Source organism: Dermacentor albipictus, chromosome 9, assembly GCF_038994185.2.
Source record: "Dermacentor albipictus isolate Rhodes 1998 colony chromosome 9, USDA_Dalb.pri_finalv2, whole genome shotgun sequence".
Classification (NCBI taxonomy): domain Eukaryota; kingdom Metazoa; phylum Arthropoda; class Arachnida; order Ixodida; family Ixodidae; genus Dermacentor; species Dermacentor albipictus.
The window spans coordinates 88,233,599-88,253,289 of NC_091829.1; the positions used below are offsets into that span (position 1 = coordinate 88,233,599).

At 47.8% G+C, this 19,691-nt stretch overlaps 1 protein-coding gene across 16 annotated transcripts in view; it reads left to right on the plus strand.

The window, feature by feature from the left end:
• Positions 1 to 17,690, plus strand: part of Ssdp (Sequence-specific single-stranded DNA-binding protein) — a 102,477-nt gene extending 84,787 nt beyond the window's left edge. For 14 of the 16 annotated variants that reach the window (XM_065440777.1, XM_065440779.1, XM_065440778.1 and 11 more), the window contains 2 exons: positions 1,876 to 1,985; positions 13,912 to 17,690. In XM_065440777.1, the coding sequence (XP_065296849.1) occupies positions 1,876 to 1,985; positions 13,912 to 14,022 (221 nt within the window). In that variant the 3' untranslated portion in view covers positions 14,023 to 17,690. Of the gene's footprint in view, positions 1 to 1,875; positions 1,986 to 5,569; positions 5,631 to 13,911 lie in introns of all 16 variants that reach the window. The other 2 variants (XM_065440786.2, XM_065440780.1) reach the window with 2 other exon arrangements.
• The last annotated feature ends 2,001 nt before the right edge of the window (positions 17,691 to 19,691 follow it).

Sequence of the window (19,691 nt, forward strand, 5' to 3'; positions counted from 1 at the left end):
GTACCGCTAGAGCTGAAAGAAAACGGTGTAATTTATTTTTTTTTTCCCTCAAACCTTGTTTCTTTCAGTGTCTCTGAAGGAATTCTGACATGGTTCAGTTATTCACAGCCCTTTCCACGTCTGAAAACATTGTTTGCAACTTATAATTTGTTAATGTTATACCTGTGTCACACGGGCACATTTGGAAGGCCTTCCAGTCGACGGCCTTCGAAACGCCACAACTCTATCGACTCAAAGGAGTTGTCGCGCTGCTACACGGCACTTTTGAAAGGCCGTTGAGCGGTTCAGGCGTTACTCGCAAAATTGTGTGGCGCTGCGGATCTTTATTTTCGTTTTCATGTCACGAAAAGTTAAACAACATTAAAACCTCTTAAAAGCCCTACAATTTCTTTTGTTTGTTTATACACAAACATTTGTTTATACATCGCCATACATATATGTTTAGTTTTCAAGTTGTTGAGTAGCGAAACTGCGGCAACGCTTTCGCCGCTCGATGCGGCCGCCGTTTTGGTGTGTGTTCGCACATGTCAAGTGGCAAAAATACTTTATTGAATAATTAATAACACTCATATATAGTATTTTTAGTGCATTTTGGTTTGATGCTTTTTTCTAACCGTGAGTACGAGCACACTGTGAACAAGAGGGCATGTACGCGCTGTTTCCGCTTCCGTTGCTCAAAGGCCGTCGAGATTTCGATAGAGTTGTAAGGTGCTCCGTTGACTCGATAGACTATTGACTCGACGGCCTTCGAAACGGCCCGTGTGGCAGCTCGAACTTGACCTTTGAGTCAACTGACTATCGGTTGGAAGGCCTTCCAAACGCCCGTGTGACACGGGTATTAATCTGGCGACAAGCATCTGCAGTTTAACTTGCTCGCAGTGCATGTAACAAAGGTGGGTGGCTCATGTTCTTAGCATAGTGGCCACAAGTGAGAGAGTGCAGTGTTTCAACCTGTTTGTGCCATTGCCGTGCTGAATGCGAGCTGCCAAATAATCTGATGCCGAATGTCCGTTGTATCAAACCAGCTCAGTCAGTAGTATGTGCGACCTTTATTTTTTATTCAGATACCTACAGTGCTCTAATATGGGAATTATTGTGTGTATGTTGGGGGGGGGGGGGGGGTCGATGCCAGCTCAAGATGTAGACATTTTTAGTAGCAACATCATAGCATTGTCTGTCATTGTTCTAACATGCCGCGTTTCACGCTAGCAATGGCAGGTAGTTTTGCAGAGACGGCTCAACTTAGTCATCACTGCAGATGTGTAGTTGCGATATATTCTATGTGAAACGGGCAAGTGGTGCACACAAATGTGCCATCCAACATAGTGCTGTCACCTGTATGTTTTACTTTTTTTGCCAGTGTTCGTTTTTGACCGGATTATCGCTCCTATCACTTGGCACAAAGTTCACCGACTACATTCGAAACTTCCGACGTCTCCTATTCCACAGCGACAAAGATTTGCCTAATCAGGTTGCACCTGCAGCAGAAATAGTTGTGCACATTCCTGAATGCACGTGGACACCAGTGATATTACTCTTGAGTGTATAAACAGCAGACAGATATGACCTGCGGTTTCCTATTCATTGTCCGACAACTGTGCCAACCACTCCCGTCGTGATTTTAGTGTTGCTTGTCTTCCTGAGCACAAGTTTGCCCAGTAATGAGTTGTATCCTTAACTCGAAGTCTCGGCGACGTATAATTTTTTTAATGAAACAAGGTGACAGTACTACCTCCGACCGTGATGTGAAAGCAGGGTTCAGCAATAGCTTGATCTAGAAAAGCCGCTTACACACCCGTGTCTTTTACTCCCGCAACACTCGGTGCGAACGCACCTGTACAACAGCAACTCTTGTCTTGTGTGTGCCTGGTGCAGGTGACGGCCTGGACGGCATGAAGAACTCGCCGGCCAACGGGCCCGGCACGCCGCGGGAGGACGGGCCTCCCATGGGCGATTACGGGATTCCTGGATACGGACAGGAAAATGTGAGTGAAACACGCGCAGCGCCACATTTTCGTGCGGTGCGCAGCGTTGCCCTCAGTGCCGTGTGACTGTGCTTCCCTGCACAGCAGCTACCGCCGGGCAAGTTCTGACCTGCCCAGGCACTGTAAGACGTGGGAGGAAGGCACGAGTTTATAGAGGCCAACTGCAGTGAAATTTCGCTTTGGCCAAACCGGTTATGGCCGAGCAGTGTTCTCTCTCGAAGCGACCTTGGCAAAACTGCGGGGCAGGCAATTGTCTCGTAATTGTCGCAGCCTTTTAAGTAGCGTGTAAGCAGACAAATGTGTGCACCTGGTGGACGGCACCACGGAGGACCCAAATTCCTGCGCATTACCTCGGAGGTTCGTTAGCGTACTGCGAGCTTCGCTTAATCTGGCAGGGAGGGGGCACGCCAAGGAGACAGGCAGGTCCGCAAAATCCTGGGGTTCTGCATCGTTTCCTGCGAGAAGTAATGGCGGCATTTCTTTTGTTTCACTGTTTAAAAACTTCGCTGATGATTGCGATACTCCCTAATGCAAAATTTGAGCACAGCTCTGTGTGTTTTTATTTCGTGATATATTGGCCGTCTGCGAGGCGCCACTGCCTCGCTAATCTGAAGACCGCGTGAGGCAGCGCGTGGGTGACCCGTGGGTGACACATGGGCGCAATTCACAGCAGCCGCCGTCGACAGGCCTCTCAGGCGATGCGCACTATTCTGGCACCATCTCGTAGCAATATTCAACACATTATGCTTTTCTTCTCGCACTTTCACCATGCCCTCCTGCGCTTTCCTCCTCACATCTTTCATTCCCCACTGCGCTTTGCATTCGCGTCCATCTTTTGTTGTGCTTGTTTGCCCCGTTTCGCCGCCTCTTGCCGCAGGGACGGGCACCCAAGAGCTGCGTTCTAAAAAGTTAGTTTTTTTCAAGCTTTTGGTGAAGCATCCACTTGTGTTCTAAATGTGAAATTTTGCTCAGTGCCTTCTCTATATCTGTGTCATCTGAAACTAGGCTTCTTTTGCACATTCAAAAATTTTGCTGCAGTTGGCCTTTAGTGCGTGCATGACAGAGAGTGTGACAAGCCGTAGAGGTGCAGCCTCGGCCTTCTCAAGCGGGCGCGGAAAATGTTCAAAGGCAGCTCAGCCTGCTAGCAGGACACGCCAATACCGGGGCTGAGGTCTCTAGTTAGAACCTTTTGTTTTGTAAGAGACGCTGAAAAGACATAAGCAGGGCAGCGGGAGCACAACACGCCACATTGCGATGGGGCTACCTACCACACAGTACACAGCATTCTGAAGTAGCAGTAGAAAATGCAATGTACCAGCTCACGTGCCAGTCCGTGCAAATTGCACATGCTTTTTATTTTTCCCCATAGGGGGGCTACGGGTTGTACTTAGTGGCAAATTGTGTGCCCGAACATGCGGAGTGTGGGTGCCTGATGGAAGGAAGCGACTGTGCCAATGGATCTGATGCTCGTGCTGTTCTCGGCAAGCTGGACTGGCCCATAGATGAGACTTGTGCAGACGTAGCTACAGTAAAGTAAGTTGAGACACGGAACCGTACGCCATGGTGCTTTTGTGTTAAGATGATTTCTGTCCCGAGCAATGACCACCAGTGAGCATAGCACAGTCCTCGGCTTTCGCCATGAGATCACTCTCTGTTGGGGTTCACTGCATGCAGGCTTTCATGCATGCAGTTGGCACAGTGCTTGTTGCGAGCCTGTACTTCCAAAATCAAACCGCGCTTCGTGCCCATGCGTCCATGAAAAGGCTACCAATGAGTAGAATACTAGACTGGTCAGTTTGGGGAAATATTATCTAAAAGCATCAATTACTGAGTGTTACACAAATAAGGGCACTAGGTGTATGACTTTTTCGTCTAAACTGCTTGGCGATTTCCACTTGTGTTTCACACAGAGGCAGCATTTTACAGTGGGTTCACTTTAATGTCATGTTTACGAGCATTGCCTGCTTGTTTCGTTTGCAGGCTGTGTTTGTAATCGGTTGCAGCAGATTAGAACAATGTTCTGCAAGTTCTAGCAGTCATCTTTCAGATCTGTTGCACATCATCCGACGGATCCAAAACAATGTTGAAAGATGGCGGCTATAACTTTTGGAATTTGTTGTAGTCTGTTGGAACCTGTTGGAAGCTGATGAAGCCTGTCGGATACCTGGGCGCTGTTGTTAGTACAGCAGGTCATGCCGACGCATTGTACCACACGTCTCCTGCTTAATGCATCAGTGGGCGGTTAAATATGGTCAGCGGCGTACTCTACTCGTGCAGTGAAATGCAACAGGGAAACTTTGAAAACAACCTGTTACGCATAATTTTTTTAGAGTGCGATGTCGTGCTGCTACACATCTGGTCACCAAAGGCCATATGAAACATGATCTAAGCATAAGAGACGAAATTATGCGAATATCACGAATCAGCTAGAGTCGGGTGGAAATGAAGGTATGCTTAATACTCAGCCCTGAATTGGTGCATTCTTATTTTATGATGATCATGTGCTGCTTTGCTATGCCTGCTTCTGTAGGCTGTGAATGGCAGTCCCCTGTAGAGTGGGCCACTGATTTTGTGTGGAAGAGAACCAGAGTAGACAGTGTATGTTAGCTATTCATAGTACACACACACGCATACAGACACACAAAAATGAAGAGTACCATTAACTTTTCTGGTATAGAGTGAGCCCTCCTTCAACTCATGCTTGGACTGTTGGCAAATTGGGAAAGGAAGGGTATGAAATTGCGTATCTCTCTTGCACCATTCTACCGGGTCTCGCGTTTTTGCTGTCACCATGTTTTGGTTTAGGCACACAGACACAAATTGCTTCAAACTCTGGGTTGCCTTGTCCAGAATTGAACCATGCTCTGGGAACCTGAGTAAAACTGCAACAAAATAGATGCCGGAGTGCTAGGCGACCTTTCTTTACTAAGGAGAGAGGGGATGGCCTGCCATACTTCTCGAAAGTATTTGGGCCCAATAGAGGGCATGTGGGACTTGTAGTACTTGGTGGCAGCAGTAGTAGTAGTAGTAGTAGTAGTAGTAGTAGTAGTTTGTACAGGATAGCATTGTTGGGTTGTATATGCAGATAGAGGTTTCAGAGTGAAGTGCTGAAAGCTTGCAAGCAGTGAAACTGGATGACACGTCACGGGTGTAAGCGCCGCATTGAAGATTGCGGGAAACTGGGCTAGTCAGTGTTGGTGTTGGACAGTGGACACGTCGAGTGCTGTTTGGATGAACAGCGCGCGAGGAACAAAGGTGGCACCATGGATGCGACTACAGCTGATAATGATGCCTCCTATGTTGTCCTGCTTGTCCATTGTTCAGGGCCTGCCTAGGTTTGTGTCAAGCATTTGCGTCAGCCTGCAAACATGAATACTTGATTGAAGTAAGGCATTAATTACCTGCATTGACTGACACGACTGAAGGAAACAGTTTTATATAAAAGTTTGAGGAAGCGCATGCACTCTGTGGCTTGGTGTGTGGGCTTGCAATGTTTGGGGGAGGGGTTCATTGGGGGAGAGGGGGTGCTCATGGGAAAGGTCTGTGCTGATCTTGTTGTTGTGGTGGTTGTGTGTCGCTCGTAGGTGTTTCACCAGTGGATTGATAGTCAGGTTCAGGCGAGCTGCCGATGCTGAACGCTGCTGCGTAAGAATAACCATCTATCTCTCTCTCACTCACTCACTGGTGTGTGTGTGTGTGTGCGTGTGCCTGCCGCTCTTCGCTGCACCTGGCCGCTGTTGCTTCCTGCCGCACCCTTTCTTCTCTGCTCGAGGGCTGTGCCGGCGTGTCGATGACTTGTCTGCCTGAACACCTCGGAGGACGACTCACTGGTGGAGGTGGTGGTGGCGGCGGTAGTGGTGGATGGGGGGGCTTGAAGAGCGCACTGCGGGAGGCATGGCAGAGTTTGCTTTCGCGATGAACGTCTTGTAACTGGGGCGTGCTTCCTTACGGTGTAGGTGGCATTACACTTTGAGATGTTGTGGCCGGGGTAGAGAGGCATGTCCCGCCGAGGGTGGTGCTATGTCGCCTTGCCTCGCTCGAGGAGGACGGTATAACTGTGCTGCAGAAATGGAAGGGCATAATGTAGAGACTTTAAGGTGAAGACTGAGAAGTTCAACCTTAGCAAGCCTTTGTGTGGCATTTGGAAAAGTTGGGACAACAGCTGGCCTGCCTCTTGTGGACATTCTAATGCAGTCAAGCCACTTGTAGCAGTGTCACTTCGAGTAAACTCTCCCTCGCAGTGAAGTTTCTCTAAGCAAGCTTAAGGGAATGCACTGCAGTGGTCTCAAGGACGGGTTATGTGTAGGGCACACATAAATGATTTCCGGAATCGCACACACAGGCCTGTCGACGTGTTTCAGTTCCTAGTGTAGATGGCTAAAATAGACACCGAAGCAAACAGATCACTAGACAGGCGCTGGCTTCAAAGCAGCGTTTATTCTGGAACAAAATCACTTCGTAACAGCCATCACTAAACAAAACAAGCCATTGTATGTACGCCCATACTGAGTCCTGTTATCAAGGTGATATGAGACACAACCATTAGAGAAATGACTCACAGTTTAATGAGACTAATAAAGGACTTCTAACAACCTTATTTTTTTACGTAGAAGGCCTCCACTACCGTAAAGACTTGCATGCAATAATCCCTTCCTCGTATTTTATTTGTGCATCAAAACTTTATATTTTATTTTGTGCACATAGCCTTAGTTTCAATTTTGAAACACTGAAAAGAAGCAGCAGCAGCCTATCACCATAGTCATTGGATGCTGCAATGGAAGGGGAAAATGAAACCATGAACGGCCGTGCCCGACATGCTGAAATGCACGCTGTTTGCCACCCACAAACCACGCCAGTGACCATGCTAACCAAATCCAACCATTGTCCCGTTTCCCCAATACCAGTGGCAGCAAGTGGGGAGAGCGGTTTCGGGCACCAGCCACCGAAATGCCCAGCAACAATTCAGAGTGGTTTGGACCGATCAAACAAAGTAGCCGGGGCTGCTAGAAACAAAAATAAGCTCTTTTCGCCTATGGTGGCAAAAGATGAAGCTTCAAAGGTCTTTCAAAAGAACCCTTTCTAGTAGCCAAGGATATTTGCAACTTGTGTAAAACAGCAATGCTATTTGCATCTTGCAGTGAATGCTGAGCTACTGCAGCAAGAGGCAGTGGAGAATGTTACAGTAAAGCCTCATTGATTCAGATTTCACTGAAATGAAAAAAAAATACATATGTATGCAAATTAAACGAATGTCAAATTATCCAGGATATCAAGAAAGCAATAAACAAATGCTAATTATGTCAACACGCTTTTTTTTTTTTCTGAATGAATAAGCAAATCTTGTTTCTGTTTTTCACAAAAGCAACGTGGAGGTTGCAATTCTCGTCGCCTTGCGACTCATTGGTGCTCACAGTGGCAAAGGCCTCACGAGTTCCTTGGCAGTGGGGCTGCGTTGCCCGTCTTCATGCAGTAGACACTCTTCACTATGCTCGCATATCCCGATTATTTTGTAACCAGTGAGCCGGTTGCCAAACACATTGTCCGTCCATCACAACGTAGCTGGCGCACTTCATCCTCGACGCTTCCTTTGTCTTCTGACTTTGCAAGCGTAGCTATTGCGCTGATGCGGAATGAACCTTCGGTTCAGTGCAACTGCTGCAGAAACCACAGTCAGCGACAACGCGATCACGAATGGCAACCATGCATTTGGGAAGGCACCCGGCCAATGTGGTGTTATGCAAGGCTGTAAACGCAAAAATAAAAAAGGCCATCGCTTACGTTTCACTTCCACTGACGATTACGGAGATATAACGACCCTGCCGCTTCGCTTTGCACCACTTTTGCTCTTTTGTGTAGCACCTTTGCAGCACTCGACGCCCGTGGAGAGTTGTCCGACTTAACCGGCGTGCGGTGAAATATGTTCGAATTGACGAGAGCTTGATTCCATCAAATATTGCACATGCCTGCCAGGACCATAGGATGAGTCGTATTCTCCAAATTAATGAGGTTTTTGTATTCCAAAAGAGTAATAACCATAATGATGTGGAATTACACATAAATACCATTTCTTATGGTGTTATCGCCCCACTTAGCACGAAGTCACATGCACTGACTCAGTGATGACCATGTTGATCTCTGCCAGTGGCCTATATATTTGTTGTTATAAATTTACTCCTTCAGGTTTGTATTATAGTCGAGTGGCTTGCATCCGCATTTGAGGCAATGTACATTTGGACAACGTGAAAGCGAGGGAGGCCCCTTTGAGTGAGCGTTACGTCCAGGCACCACCCCATCTGCCCGACATGCTTACACCCACATGAAAAACGAACTTGACAGACTGCGCCACGTTCACGCAAACGTGCATGGCAACACAAAAGCTGCGCTCACTTCTGGAATTACAAGCATAACAAGCACATTACAGGAGGCTGCCATTTTACATCAGCATGAGTGTCACATTTGTGGCTGAAATAAAGGACCAGAACAATTAGGCATTCATTTATTTTAGACTTGACAATGGACGGGTAGTTCTTATCTCAAGTGAGGAATTCTAGTGACGCTTGGAAATCGACATTTGCTTCGCCTTCGAGTGAGCCATTCTGATGGGGGCAAAGCTTTTAAAATAATCGTGCTTTGAGCGAGCGTTGAAGACATTGAGACAGTCACAAATAATGCAAGCATCTCCCATAGTCCCCGTTTCTTTGGTATCTGAAACTGACTCGGTCATCTTTGAAAAAATGACACCATCAAGTGTTTTTCGGTCAGGATCTTTACACCCAGCTGGCCTTTGCCTATAGGAACAGTCCTTTCATCCAAATGGAAAGTGTTGCATGGTGTTGGGCATAATATAGGACGCATGGTCAAGCTCTGTCAACGATTGCTGTAAAGGCTGCTGTGATTGCTACGGGATTACATTAAAAATGCCAACACCTGCCTATTGGTGTTCAGGACGTGTGCGCAAATCAAGGAAAATCGGTTCTGACAAAGGCTTGACATGATCAAATGCACCTGACAAGCTGAATGCGCTTTATATGTATGTACGCATGCTATTGAGCTTTAGCTTGTCCGCAGATGTCTTGGGGAGTTTTAGAATAGCATTTACAACCTAACATAAGCCCATTACATAAATAAAGAAATAGTGTTGTCCTCACTGCGTATGCTCCATACGTTTCTGAGGTTTCTGTGGTTTTTGCTTTGATAATGTACATTATTTGGCGAGTTTAACGGCCTTAATGTTTACACACACAAAGGAAGCATTGTAGAACCCATGGCTCCCGCTCCAACGTGAATTAACGTGATGGGTGTGCTTTCACTCTCATTGATCACCAGTAAATATTGAAATGAGCTTTTGCTTCCTCTAAACTTATCTAAGATGTTAGTTATGAGCCTATAGAGCATACAATTTCCGAGATCGTTTTGCGGGTTCTGTGTCCACGGGCCTAACGAGACGCGTCTGCACAGAAACGACATGATGGTTGCCAATGAATTGTCCTGTCTTGGATACATTTGGCATGAGGCACGAGGCGCCTTCTTGTTTAACTTCTTCCTTACCTTTTCATTCCCGTTCGTTGCCGAACTAAACGTCTTGGAGGGACAGGCACTGTAACATTTCGCAAAGGTGCTTGTGTCTAACTTACGTAAGGCGACAAATGCTATTCTAAAACTGTCTACGTTTATGGAATACTGTGTTGCTGGAGAGGTGTACATCAGCAACAATGCTGGTAGCATTCTGTAAACTGTGAAGAGGTTACAGAAAAACAACTCTTTATTGCCTTCTAATCCTATATAAAAAGGTGCAAGGAATAAATAGCACCGTGTTCAACATGATCAAATGCCGATGAGTAAAGGCAATGAAAGCTTGTTATACAAGCTTCACGAGATCAGTAAGTGAAGTAGATAAACTGTTGGGGGGGGGTGAAGCTGCCTGACGATTTTTTTGTTTTTTGCTCTCCAGCAGAGATATACATGACTGCGTTACGAATCTTGATTGTACTATTCTCCTCTGTTTCCATTTGGGGCAGCGAAGGTTCTTCCACCAGTTCTGGTACATTTCCAAGACTGTTAGGATGTGGTTTCGTGTTCTGCTTTGCAGTATTTGCGCATAGTTCGTTCTTAGCGAGATTTACACGCTCGTTTGAAGCATTAATTGATGTTCAAATTTCTCGGATTTTTTTTCCCGTTTGGATATCTGCCTTGGAAAGTTTCATGACATTTCCTCACCATCTCTGTGTTCAAAGCAGCCGAAGCTTGTTATAACGAGGCCACATCCAACACAGAAATAGCCCTGTTATAGCCAATATTCACTGTAAGCACCTGTGCCCTTACACTCTGTTATCGGCAAGAAACTCTAGATTTACTTTATATTTGACAATTCGTTCGGAATGTCCACAACTTCGGAGATTTCAGAGGCAAAGGCGAGAGACGTGGGAAGTGCTGCTCGGAAAAATTCCTTGCGCCTGTGTACTCCACGTAGTGAGGTAGTGAACTGGACCATAGTGGCACGGGTTGAAATTCCGGCCATGCCGATAATCTGGCCTTTCCAGAAGTGCAGGATCTCTGGCTAGCAGCATGGCACTCGGAATTCATAGTAAGAGAAGCGACCGGAAGGAGCGGTCTCTCCTGTCACTTCTACTTCCCATGTATATTGTCGCACTGCTAAGCAAAGATGCAACATTACCAACATGCCCGTTCATCCACCCATGCAGCATCTCAAACACGCTACACCAAAGTGAATACAGTGCACGTGCGATACAAAAAAATAAGCCCAGTGATGCCAGTGAAGACAAGTAAATGTTTAATGACGCACATGCCTGTGGGTGAGCATCGAAAACAATAATAATAAAATGCACATGCTTTTCACAATGAATGCCCTGTTTTTTTTGTTCAGCTTCCATTTTAGGAATTGCCCACCGAACTTTCCCGAATTTTCAGGGTTCGCCTAGATTTGAGTGGGCACGGTATTGCGACTTATCCATCCTTTTTGCACCAAAACTGTACGGGCAGCGGTTACATGTGAAAAGGCTCTCGTGTGGCTCGCTGTGCCTCGACTTGGTGTGTGCTGTGTGGCAGTGGGCTAGACGCTGGCAGAAGCATCGACTGAAGTCCTCCTGCTCACATTGGCAAGACCGAAAGCACTTGCTTATCTCCTTTCATTCTCTCTGTCTCTCTTTTACTGTTTTGTTGGAAATTTGGTGCAAGGTGGCAGCTTGGCTGTGCACTGTCTTACTTGGCGCCGTGCAGAGTGCTTGACTTGCCTTTGTTGCCCCCCCCCCCGATGAAGTGCCCCCCCCCCCCTTTCCCTCAACCAGCTGGGTCAGCAGCGAAACTGGGTCTACAAATGCATTGGCACTGGTTGGCGTCTACTGCAACTCCGTCACAGATGCATGCGTTTTCTCTCACTTTCCAACACACATGTACACTTCCACAACAGCTCTTTTCACTGGCGTGTGTGCCGGGTTACTCTGGTGCTGTCACACACGTAGCACCACTTTGTTGCATCAATTGTGTGTGCCGTGCTTGATCTTTGCTCTAACACGTTCGAGGCCGTTGCTGCCAACAGTTGAATATGGGGACAAATAGCGGGCAGTCTGCAGCCTTAGCTGTCGCGGGGAATTGCATAGCATGTTCCGGCAGAGCCCCCGGATATTGCATAATCTCATTAGCTGTGTGAAACCTTGTAATTGGGGAAAACATGCACAACGATGTGAAGGAACGGCGCGACAGGACAGAACGTGTGCCGCATCTTCCCAATATCCATATGGTCAGCAAAAGCAAGGAACGGTACATTGGTGTGCAAGTTGCTGGAGGCATACTGGGTCAAAAAGAAACGAGACATGTGCATCGACTGTACGTCAAGTGGCCCTGCGCAGCAGGGATTCTTCTTTAGTGTTAAAATAAGCATGCAGTTTGGCAAATTCGTGCCATTTGTTATCCGGTCTGATCTCATTGTACAGTGCAGTTCGCTGTTAGTGGGAATGCTTCAGTGTGAAGCTCTCGCATTGCTGGCACTAGAGCTGCATGTGCCAACTGAAACTACATCAATGCATCACACATATGTGTAGAAAGGAGCCAGGGCTGCCGACCGCTAGTCAACTGGTGCAAAGCCGGGCGATTGTACGAGCTTGCCAAAGGCGAAGATTCACGCGTGCTATACACCCATCTTCTCCCTTTAGCAGTGAATCATGCTCTACCGCTGTGTTGCATACAGTTCCACCTTCCTTTAAAGGGACACTAAAGTGAAAAATGATTTCTTCTGCATCAGTAAATTACCGTTCTACAACACCGAAAACACCACTCTTACAACGATAAGACGTTTGGCAAGCCAGAAAAAGCGCAAAAACGAAATACAGGTGGCGACACCTACTCAAGTTCCTGCACTTGGGGGGCTGTGATGTCTTGTATTTTGATGGCATCTTCTAGGGCCTACTAATTATATATAGCGGTACAGATTGATTACATTGTGTTCTCAAGGAACCAAATATTAAACATGGCAAGTTTTGGGAACCTTTACCCAGCCAATGCAGCCCAAATGCGAAAACATAATTTGGAATCCCTGACGTCCCGCTGACATACCTGCACTGGGGTTTCGGCGCAAAATTCAACTACTGATACTTGGACCTTCATTTTCTCATCTAATAATCAAACTATTTTTTTTAAATGACTGCCTGCAGGGTTCTCAAACAATGCTTCATTAGTCTAAACTGATTTATTGTTTTGCTTTAGTGTCCCTTTAAGAAAGTGAACCACTCGCTCTGAACAAACCCCGTTGCATGTGACGCTCTTTCTCCCGTTTTTGTCGTTCCTTCACATCGGTTAGTGTTTTTTTCAACCATAAAAAGTATGAACCGAGTAGGCCAGCAACAAATAGTGATGTGTGAAACCTGACTGGTTTCCCCAGCCCAGCAGGGCCTTGCCAAATGCCGTTCACAAATGGTCATCCAGAGAAAAATCAGTTCGTTGCTTTGGTGAAGCCAATCGCATCTTGATCCTGAGACCAGCACCACCCAGCTGACTAGGCTATGAGCTTATCTGGGCCAGCATGAGCACGTCGCGTTTGTCAGAGGAGAAGTAAATGCCGTGGTGAGGGCAATGAAGGGTCTGCTGACGTCCTATTAGCATCTGCACAGTGAAACGACATGAAAGGCAGTAAGAAAAATTTGGGCAGAAGTGACCCCGCGATACAAAGACAGCACTCAAGTCCTTTCTTATAGCAAGAAAAGCAACAGTGAACATCATCAGAAATATTTCTAAATATGAATTTTATGTTTACGTATTCCTGTGGTTGGGGACATAGAGGGTAACTTTTTTTATTATTACTTATGCTCTGGATAATCATTTGTGGTTTTACATTAGCTTTCTTAAGCATGAAAGATTAATGCAATATTAGGAGGTAAGGGTGCTGTTATCTTAATATACGTAATGCCCATTCTATGTTTTGGGGGAATTCATGCTACGTTTATTGGCATTGCATAAAAAGCAAGAGCTAGCTCACGAGTACCTGGTGCATTCTCGCAGTAGTGTCTCCCTGATCCATCCCTAGGTGTTAGTCTGTGAAACATTAGTCTGCTAAGCATGACGTTGCAGAATTAAATCCCGGCTACGGCAGCCGCATTTCGATGGGGGCGAAATGCAAAAACGCCCGTTTACATTTAGATTTAGGTGCACATTAAACAACTCCAGGTGGTCCAAACTATTCTCACTATGGCATGCTTCATAATCAGATCGAGCTTTTGGCACGTAAAACCTCGTAATTGAACAAATGTTTTTTAATTTAGTCTGCGAAACGTTTTCCTAAAGGTTTCATCCCGAAGTTGTACCTTTGCTTCTTTGACATTGATGCCTTTTGTGTGGTCACTGATCTTGTCGCGCTCTTTTTTTCTCTTGCCTTCTGCTCTGCATGGGGCGTCTGCTGCACCCGCGGCTGTCTCAGGATCAGACGGAATCGGCAGCAATACTGAAGATCAAGGAGAGCATGCAGGAGGAAGCCAAGAGGTTTGAGAAGGACACGCCCGCCGAGCCCCCGGACTACTTCATGCAATAACCGGGGGCCCCCCCGCCACCCCCGCCGCCGCCACAGCCGCCAGTGCGCGCGCGTGGCAGAGCAAAGTCAAAGCCGCAGCCGAAGAAGAAGGCCGCCACCAGGGGGCGCGGGAGGCGGCGCCAACCACCGTAGTGGCCACCCCCCCGCTCCCAACTCGAGGACTGCCACACCGCACGACCGGAAAAGGCCCGCAACGCGCCGCAGGGGCAGTGACTTGGCCCCGGACGTGGCCTTGCGGCCTCTGGATCCCTTGGTTGTGCCCTCCCTGGAGACTTTGGTTCCCGTGACTCTTTCCGTCGCAAGATGGGCTGCTGGCACTGCCTGCGGTGACTCAAACTTGCGTGCGCGTCGTCAGTCACGTGACGGAGGCAGTGTCAGCTGCGTGCTGTCTCCTTTCAGTTTGGAGCTCGTGATCTGCCCTGGCTCGGCTTGGGGCTGCTGTGCGCGCAGGTGCAACGGGAGGGAAGCTGCCACAAACTCTGCCTGCTGCTGCGTGTGCCCTAGCAGGCAGTTGGCATTGCGACTCAAAGTTAGTCATTCCTAGCCCCGGTTGTGCCCCCCACCCACTGTTCTCTGTAGTGCCCCCCTTCCCCTAATTCTTAATGTTCTTCCTCAACAAAGCGCAAGGTGGTGGCAGTACCGTGTTGCCTGCTGCGCAGCGGTGCAAGCTGAGCCAAGGTGGAGCGTCCCTCGCTCTGGGCAGAGCTTCCCCACCAGAGTGTGCGCGTCGTTTTCATTAGACCATGCCATGGGAACTGGGCGTGCGGTCGTGTGCGTGCGGTGACTGTGCGCGGCTGGAGGAACTGGCGGATGTTGGGCCTTCATCCCGGAGAGACACTTCGTCCTGCTTTTCCTACTTTTGCTGCAGTGTGCCCCGTGGAGTTTTCATTTGCTGGCCGGTGCATTCCTCGTATCTGAGGAACTTTCTTCTCTTGTGTTTTCTCTCTTTCTCTCTTCCTAAAAGTGAGGGGTATTATTTTTTAATTGGTTCGGGGTCAGCATGTGGAGAATTTCGCTTTTTCTTTTTAGTGACTGGCAACTTGTCTTTTTTTTTTTTCTCCTGTTGCCAGGTCGACGCACAATGTTGCAGGCTGCCTTTTGTGTGAACGATGCGAGGGCTGTCTGTAGATCTATGCTGTCGTCATCCTTTCCAGCACAAGGCCAGGCATGGTTGAGGGGGTCAGGGCGGCTGGACTCGGGAATTCCTGACGGACACAGCGGTGTCCTGAACTTCCTTTGTCTCGTTCTCGGGCCGGTGCTCGTGAGGCTCGCGACTCCCCTGAGAACGGAAATGGAAGGGAAAAAAAGAAAGGATATGAAATTCAGCCATGGTAACACTATGAAGTGTGCAGTTGGTAGCAGGGTCAGCCAGGATACGATGGTTCTCCCCAACGTTTGTAAACTTTCGGCAGGGACCAGCTTGCCATGGCAGACTGTGGCGGCTGCCATTGTACGTTGTCTGACCTCGTGCGCTATGCCTCCGTGCAGCTTGTGAGGGGTGTCTGGTGAGGACACAAACGGGGCGGATTTGCCACTGGGTTCCAGGCTGCAGCATTTCACCATCAAGCTGTGGGTGGACTTGTTGGCAAGGGTGCACCTCGGTGCATAGTGTCAGTGTGTGTAAGGACTAGGTGTGAGCTTGGGCTTGTTGGTGGAGGCATACGTACGTTATGCAGGATGTGTAGGATTTCTTTTTTTTTTTTTCCTTATTAGGAGTTTTGGGCGTCTTTCGTGCTTCTTTCTTGCGACATCTTTCTGTGTATGGGCGCTCAGATTTGGGCTCTGTTTTTTTCCTGCTCATTCTTCACTTCCTGTAAAACAAACTGAAATGGTGTGTCTGTTACTCAAGGAGTTCGGTAACACTGTGGCAGGATTGTCCACGAGCATCTGCAAGTGGCGATACGGGAGCTTTTGGTTGTATCTAGCTGTCGATGCTGACAGCTGTATTACTACAAACATCTTGACATAGGGTCGATTGCAGACAGTGGCACACTGGTATTTCCCTTGGAAGCAGTTTGGGTGCTTTGTTTCATGGTTTTTCTGGACTGGCTATTTCTTCCAAGCTGTAAGGGAAAACTGTCGGTGAGCGAAGTTTCTTTCCCGTAGTTTTTTTTTTTCTCTTGCATTGCATGCCTGAGGTGTTTATCCATAGCGCGGCATCAGTTTATCGCCAGTGCTGCGTTTTTTTTATCACATGCAGGCTTCATTAACGAGCAGTGTAAAGAGTGGACGAGCATGGCGTATGTGGCACACAAACTTCGCAGAGAGTTCTTGCTCCGGCATCATTCATGCGATGCACATCTTTCTTGCCGACACTTAAAAAAAGTCGCGAGACAGTGCACAAAAAAAAAAAGAAAAAGCACACTGTGTGCGCAGACCACTGGGACTCTTGCAGAGAAAATTGTTGAGGAGAAATGCTTTTTTTTTTTTCCTTTTCTCCTCTGTAGGAGCAACTTGTAGATGGGAGAAAGTGAGTGAATGAGCAACTGTGCTGTGAGTGAATGTTGTGTGGCGTGACTGGTGAGTGTGTGTGTGTGCATACGTGTGTGCGTGGTTGGGTTTTCATGCACGAGTCTGTGTGAATGCAACCTGATGTGGTTTTGGGGGATATAGATTGTGCATGTGTACATAATATCTGTATATGTAGGGGTACAAGGATTACAGAAGGTGTGAGGATTAAAAAAGAATACAAACAAAACAAAGATGTTTAGAAGAGAGTTCTACACTGTTGCATTTTTTGAGGCTTCTTCCTCATTCTGTTGGTTCTTCTCTTTTTTTGTCTTTTTTTTTTACCCCGTCTCCACAACACAAGCGCTCCTTATATGCTTATTTACAAGCAGTGCTTAATTCCTCGTCTCTGGCTGCATGTTGCATTTGCATCGGCTGTGTCCATATCGAAGCAGCGGCAAGGTGGTGATTGACGCTTCTTTGCATGAGCTGCGTTTCCTGACACACTCGGCAGTCGTCGATGCTGTCGCTTTTCTCTGGCTCGCTCCACGAAGTGGAGGAGCAGTGTTGCAGCAGACTACCAGGAGGCGTCGCTGCAGTGGAATTGGGCAGGTGGCGATTGGCATTGCTTGGCAGCGCTTGTCTGAATCGGCTGCTCCTGTGGCGCCCCCACGTTTCTTGCCGCCTCCCCCCCTCCCCTTTGTGTGTCACCTCTTGCCGCTGTTTGAAGCAGTAGCGCTGCGTCGGGTTCTGTCTTTGGGGCCGCACCATTGGGGTTGGGGGGGTTGCGCTGCAACTTATTTGGTTTGCAGGAGGGGGAGGGGGGTGGGCGTTTCTTTAATCGAGGCGGGAAAAAACAGCGAGCAGCAGCACTACATGCTTTGTATATATATGCATATGTACACACACGACACATATATGTAAACTGGCGGGTGAGTTTAACGAGGTGAGAAGAACGGCTGTGTGCAAGGTGCCCGTGTATGTTTTTTTTTTTTTTCCTCCTTTCAGCTCTCCAGCTTTGCCTTCCGCGCGCGGTTGACGCTTCGTCGTGCGGGGGCGAAGCCAAACAACAACTACAGAGGGGTCCTGTTGGTTTAATTTATAATACGCGGCGCTCTCCTCCTATCTCTCCTTTGCCTGTGTATCACCTTGTGCATGTGTACTCTCTCTCCTCCCTCCCCCGGAAAAAAAATCGTATGAAACAAAGTGTTTCTGTTTAATGAGTCTCCGTGTCACTCACTCGCTCACCGTTGGCTGCGATTGGATGCCGAGCCCAGGTGGCTTCCTGCAAGGATATTGCACTCGAACGTAGCTGTAGACTGAAGCAGGCATGCACGGGTTTGCACTTTCAGCTTGTTTTGCAAAGGTGTCGACGCATAGTTTGAAGGACCTCGGATGCACCGCTGGCCGCAAAAGTTCGTGGGACGGATATTTCTCGAGAGATGCAATTTTTTGCTGTTAAGGCATGTTGTCTCTAGTGTACCATTGTGTGAGTCGCAAAAACTGCCTTCTGCAGATTGAAATCTGTGCAGGCTTCGTGTTCTTTTTTTTCTTTTCAAATCTTACGTTTCATAAAACTTTCTGGCCAGTACATAAAACCAGCACGACTGTTTGACCTCCAGAAAACATAACGGCGAGCATGGGGCATTGGGGTGTGGTATGTCGAAATCGCCTATAAGGGAAAGTCTTTTTGCAGCACAGGAATTCCTGCTGACAAGTGCAAGCTTTGGATTGCCACCGTCCGATTGGCACCTTTCACTGAAGTGCTGCGATACATCTTTCCAATTGCATTGATGACGTAACAAAAGAAAGCTGACAATCACTTTAGCATACGCTGAAGAAGATGAAGACGAAGGCCTGCCCTCTCACAAGACATTCATCACGTCACTTGACATTTTCATTCTAATGCATTGTTACTTCCTAATGTTTTCTCCCACTAAAGGTTGTTGGTTCGAGTACTGCAATTAACTGTGCCTTAATTAGCTTTACCCTAACTGACACCAAAGGTCGTGGATTGGGCTCTCGACCTTCACAATGTCGATGAGATATTGGCCTCGAGCTCCACCACTGGAAAAGCTGGCGCCACCGTCGGCGTGACGTGCTAGGAGGGATCACGTGGACTTAGCGGCCGCGTCGGCTGCTTCGGGTGCGCCGAAGCGAGATGAAAACGACTTTAAATTCCCTCGTACGCTGCGGTCCTCATTTAGCGGCGAAATTTTCCCGCTTCGAGTGTCTACTTTACAACGCTTGAAAGCACTACAATAGGTAGTGGCTGCCTTTAAAGGCGCGCAACATGGTAGGCTACTGCTCGATGCCGCAGTGCCGGACTTGCGCAACGGAGCCCGGTGTCATTCACACGTAGCCGCAGGACAAGAAGCTGCGTGAAGCTTGGCTCGCGTAACATAAAACCGGCAAACGGTCATCGGCTACAACTCGGGTATGCAGCAAGCACAGACGCGAGGAAGATTTCTGCTACGGTGCCGGTTCTGCGATGTTCGGAAAACGCGCACCGAGACGCTCGCCCGAGTCCGTTGCCCGACTAATGTCATGACGGTTTGGTCTATGAACTTGTCGATGCTATAGATGCTATCAAGTTCAGTGGAGTGGAAAGGCAGCGGTAAGACGCACATTTTAAAAAGAGCATGGCATATGGTCATGTTTGTGTTATGAATTAATGCACTGGATTACAAAAAAGGAGCAGCGAAAAATTGCACGCTGAGAACACCGATAAACATACAGTGCGACGCAACTCGAGAAATAATATTGGAAGGTCAAAGAATTTAGAAGAAAAAAAAAAGATTGAATCTTCGTGACGGCATATCACAGTCCCCGTAGGCGTCGAAATCTCTACAATGAAGTTATTTTTGAGCAGCTCTGATAGCACCCACGCAACAATGGTTGCTTGTTTGCTGTCAAATGCTCATATTCTGCGGCCTAAAGCTCATGGCACGGTGCGAAAACGCGCGCGCGGAGAAAGCGAAACAGTGCGCGGACAAGCATGCAGACGCGCAGTCGGTCGCTGCGAATCTGCGCGATCGCTGCATTGAGGCTTCGTTCTATTACGCTTCATTAAGTTATACAAACACTATAAGGACATATTTCACATAGTTTGCTCTCAGCGTTTGCCTACCTTGCACGCAAGAAGCCGGTTCGGGAGACCATCGCGGCTACCGCACGCAGTGGCGTTCACTCTACGTATTCGGTGAAGAGATAGCGTCTGT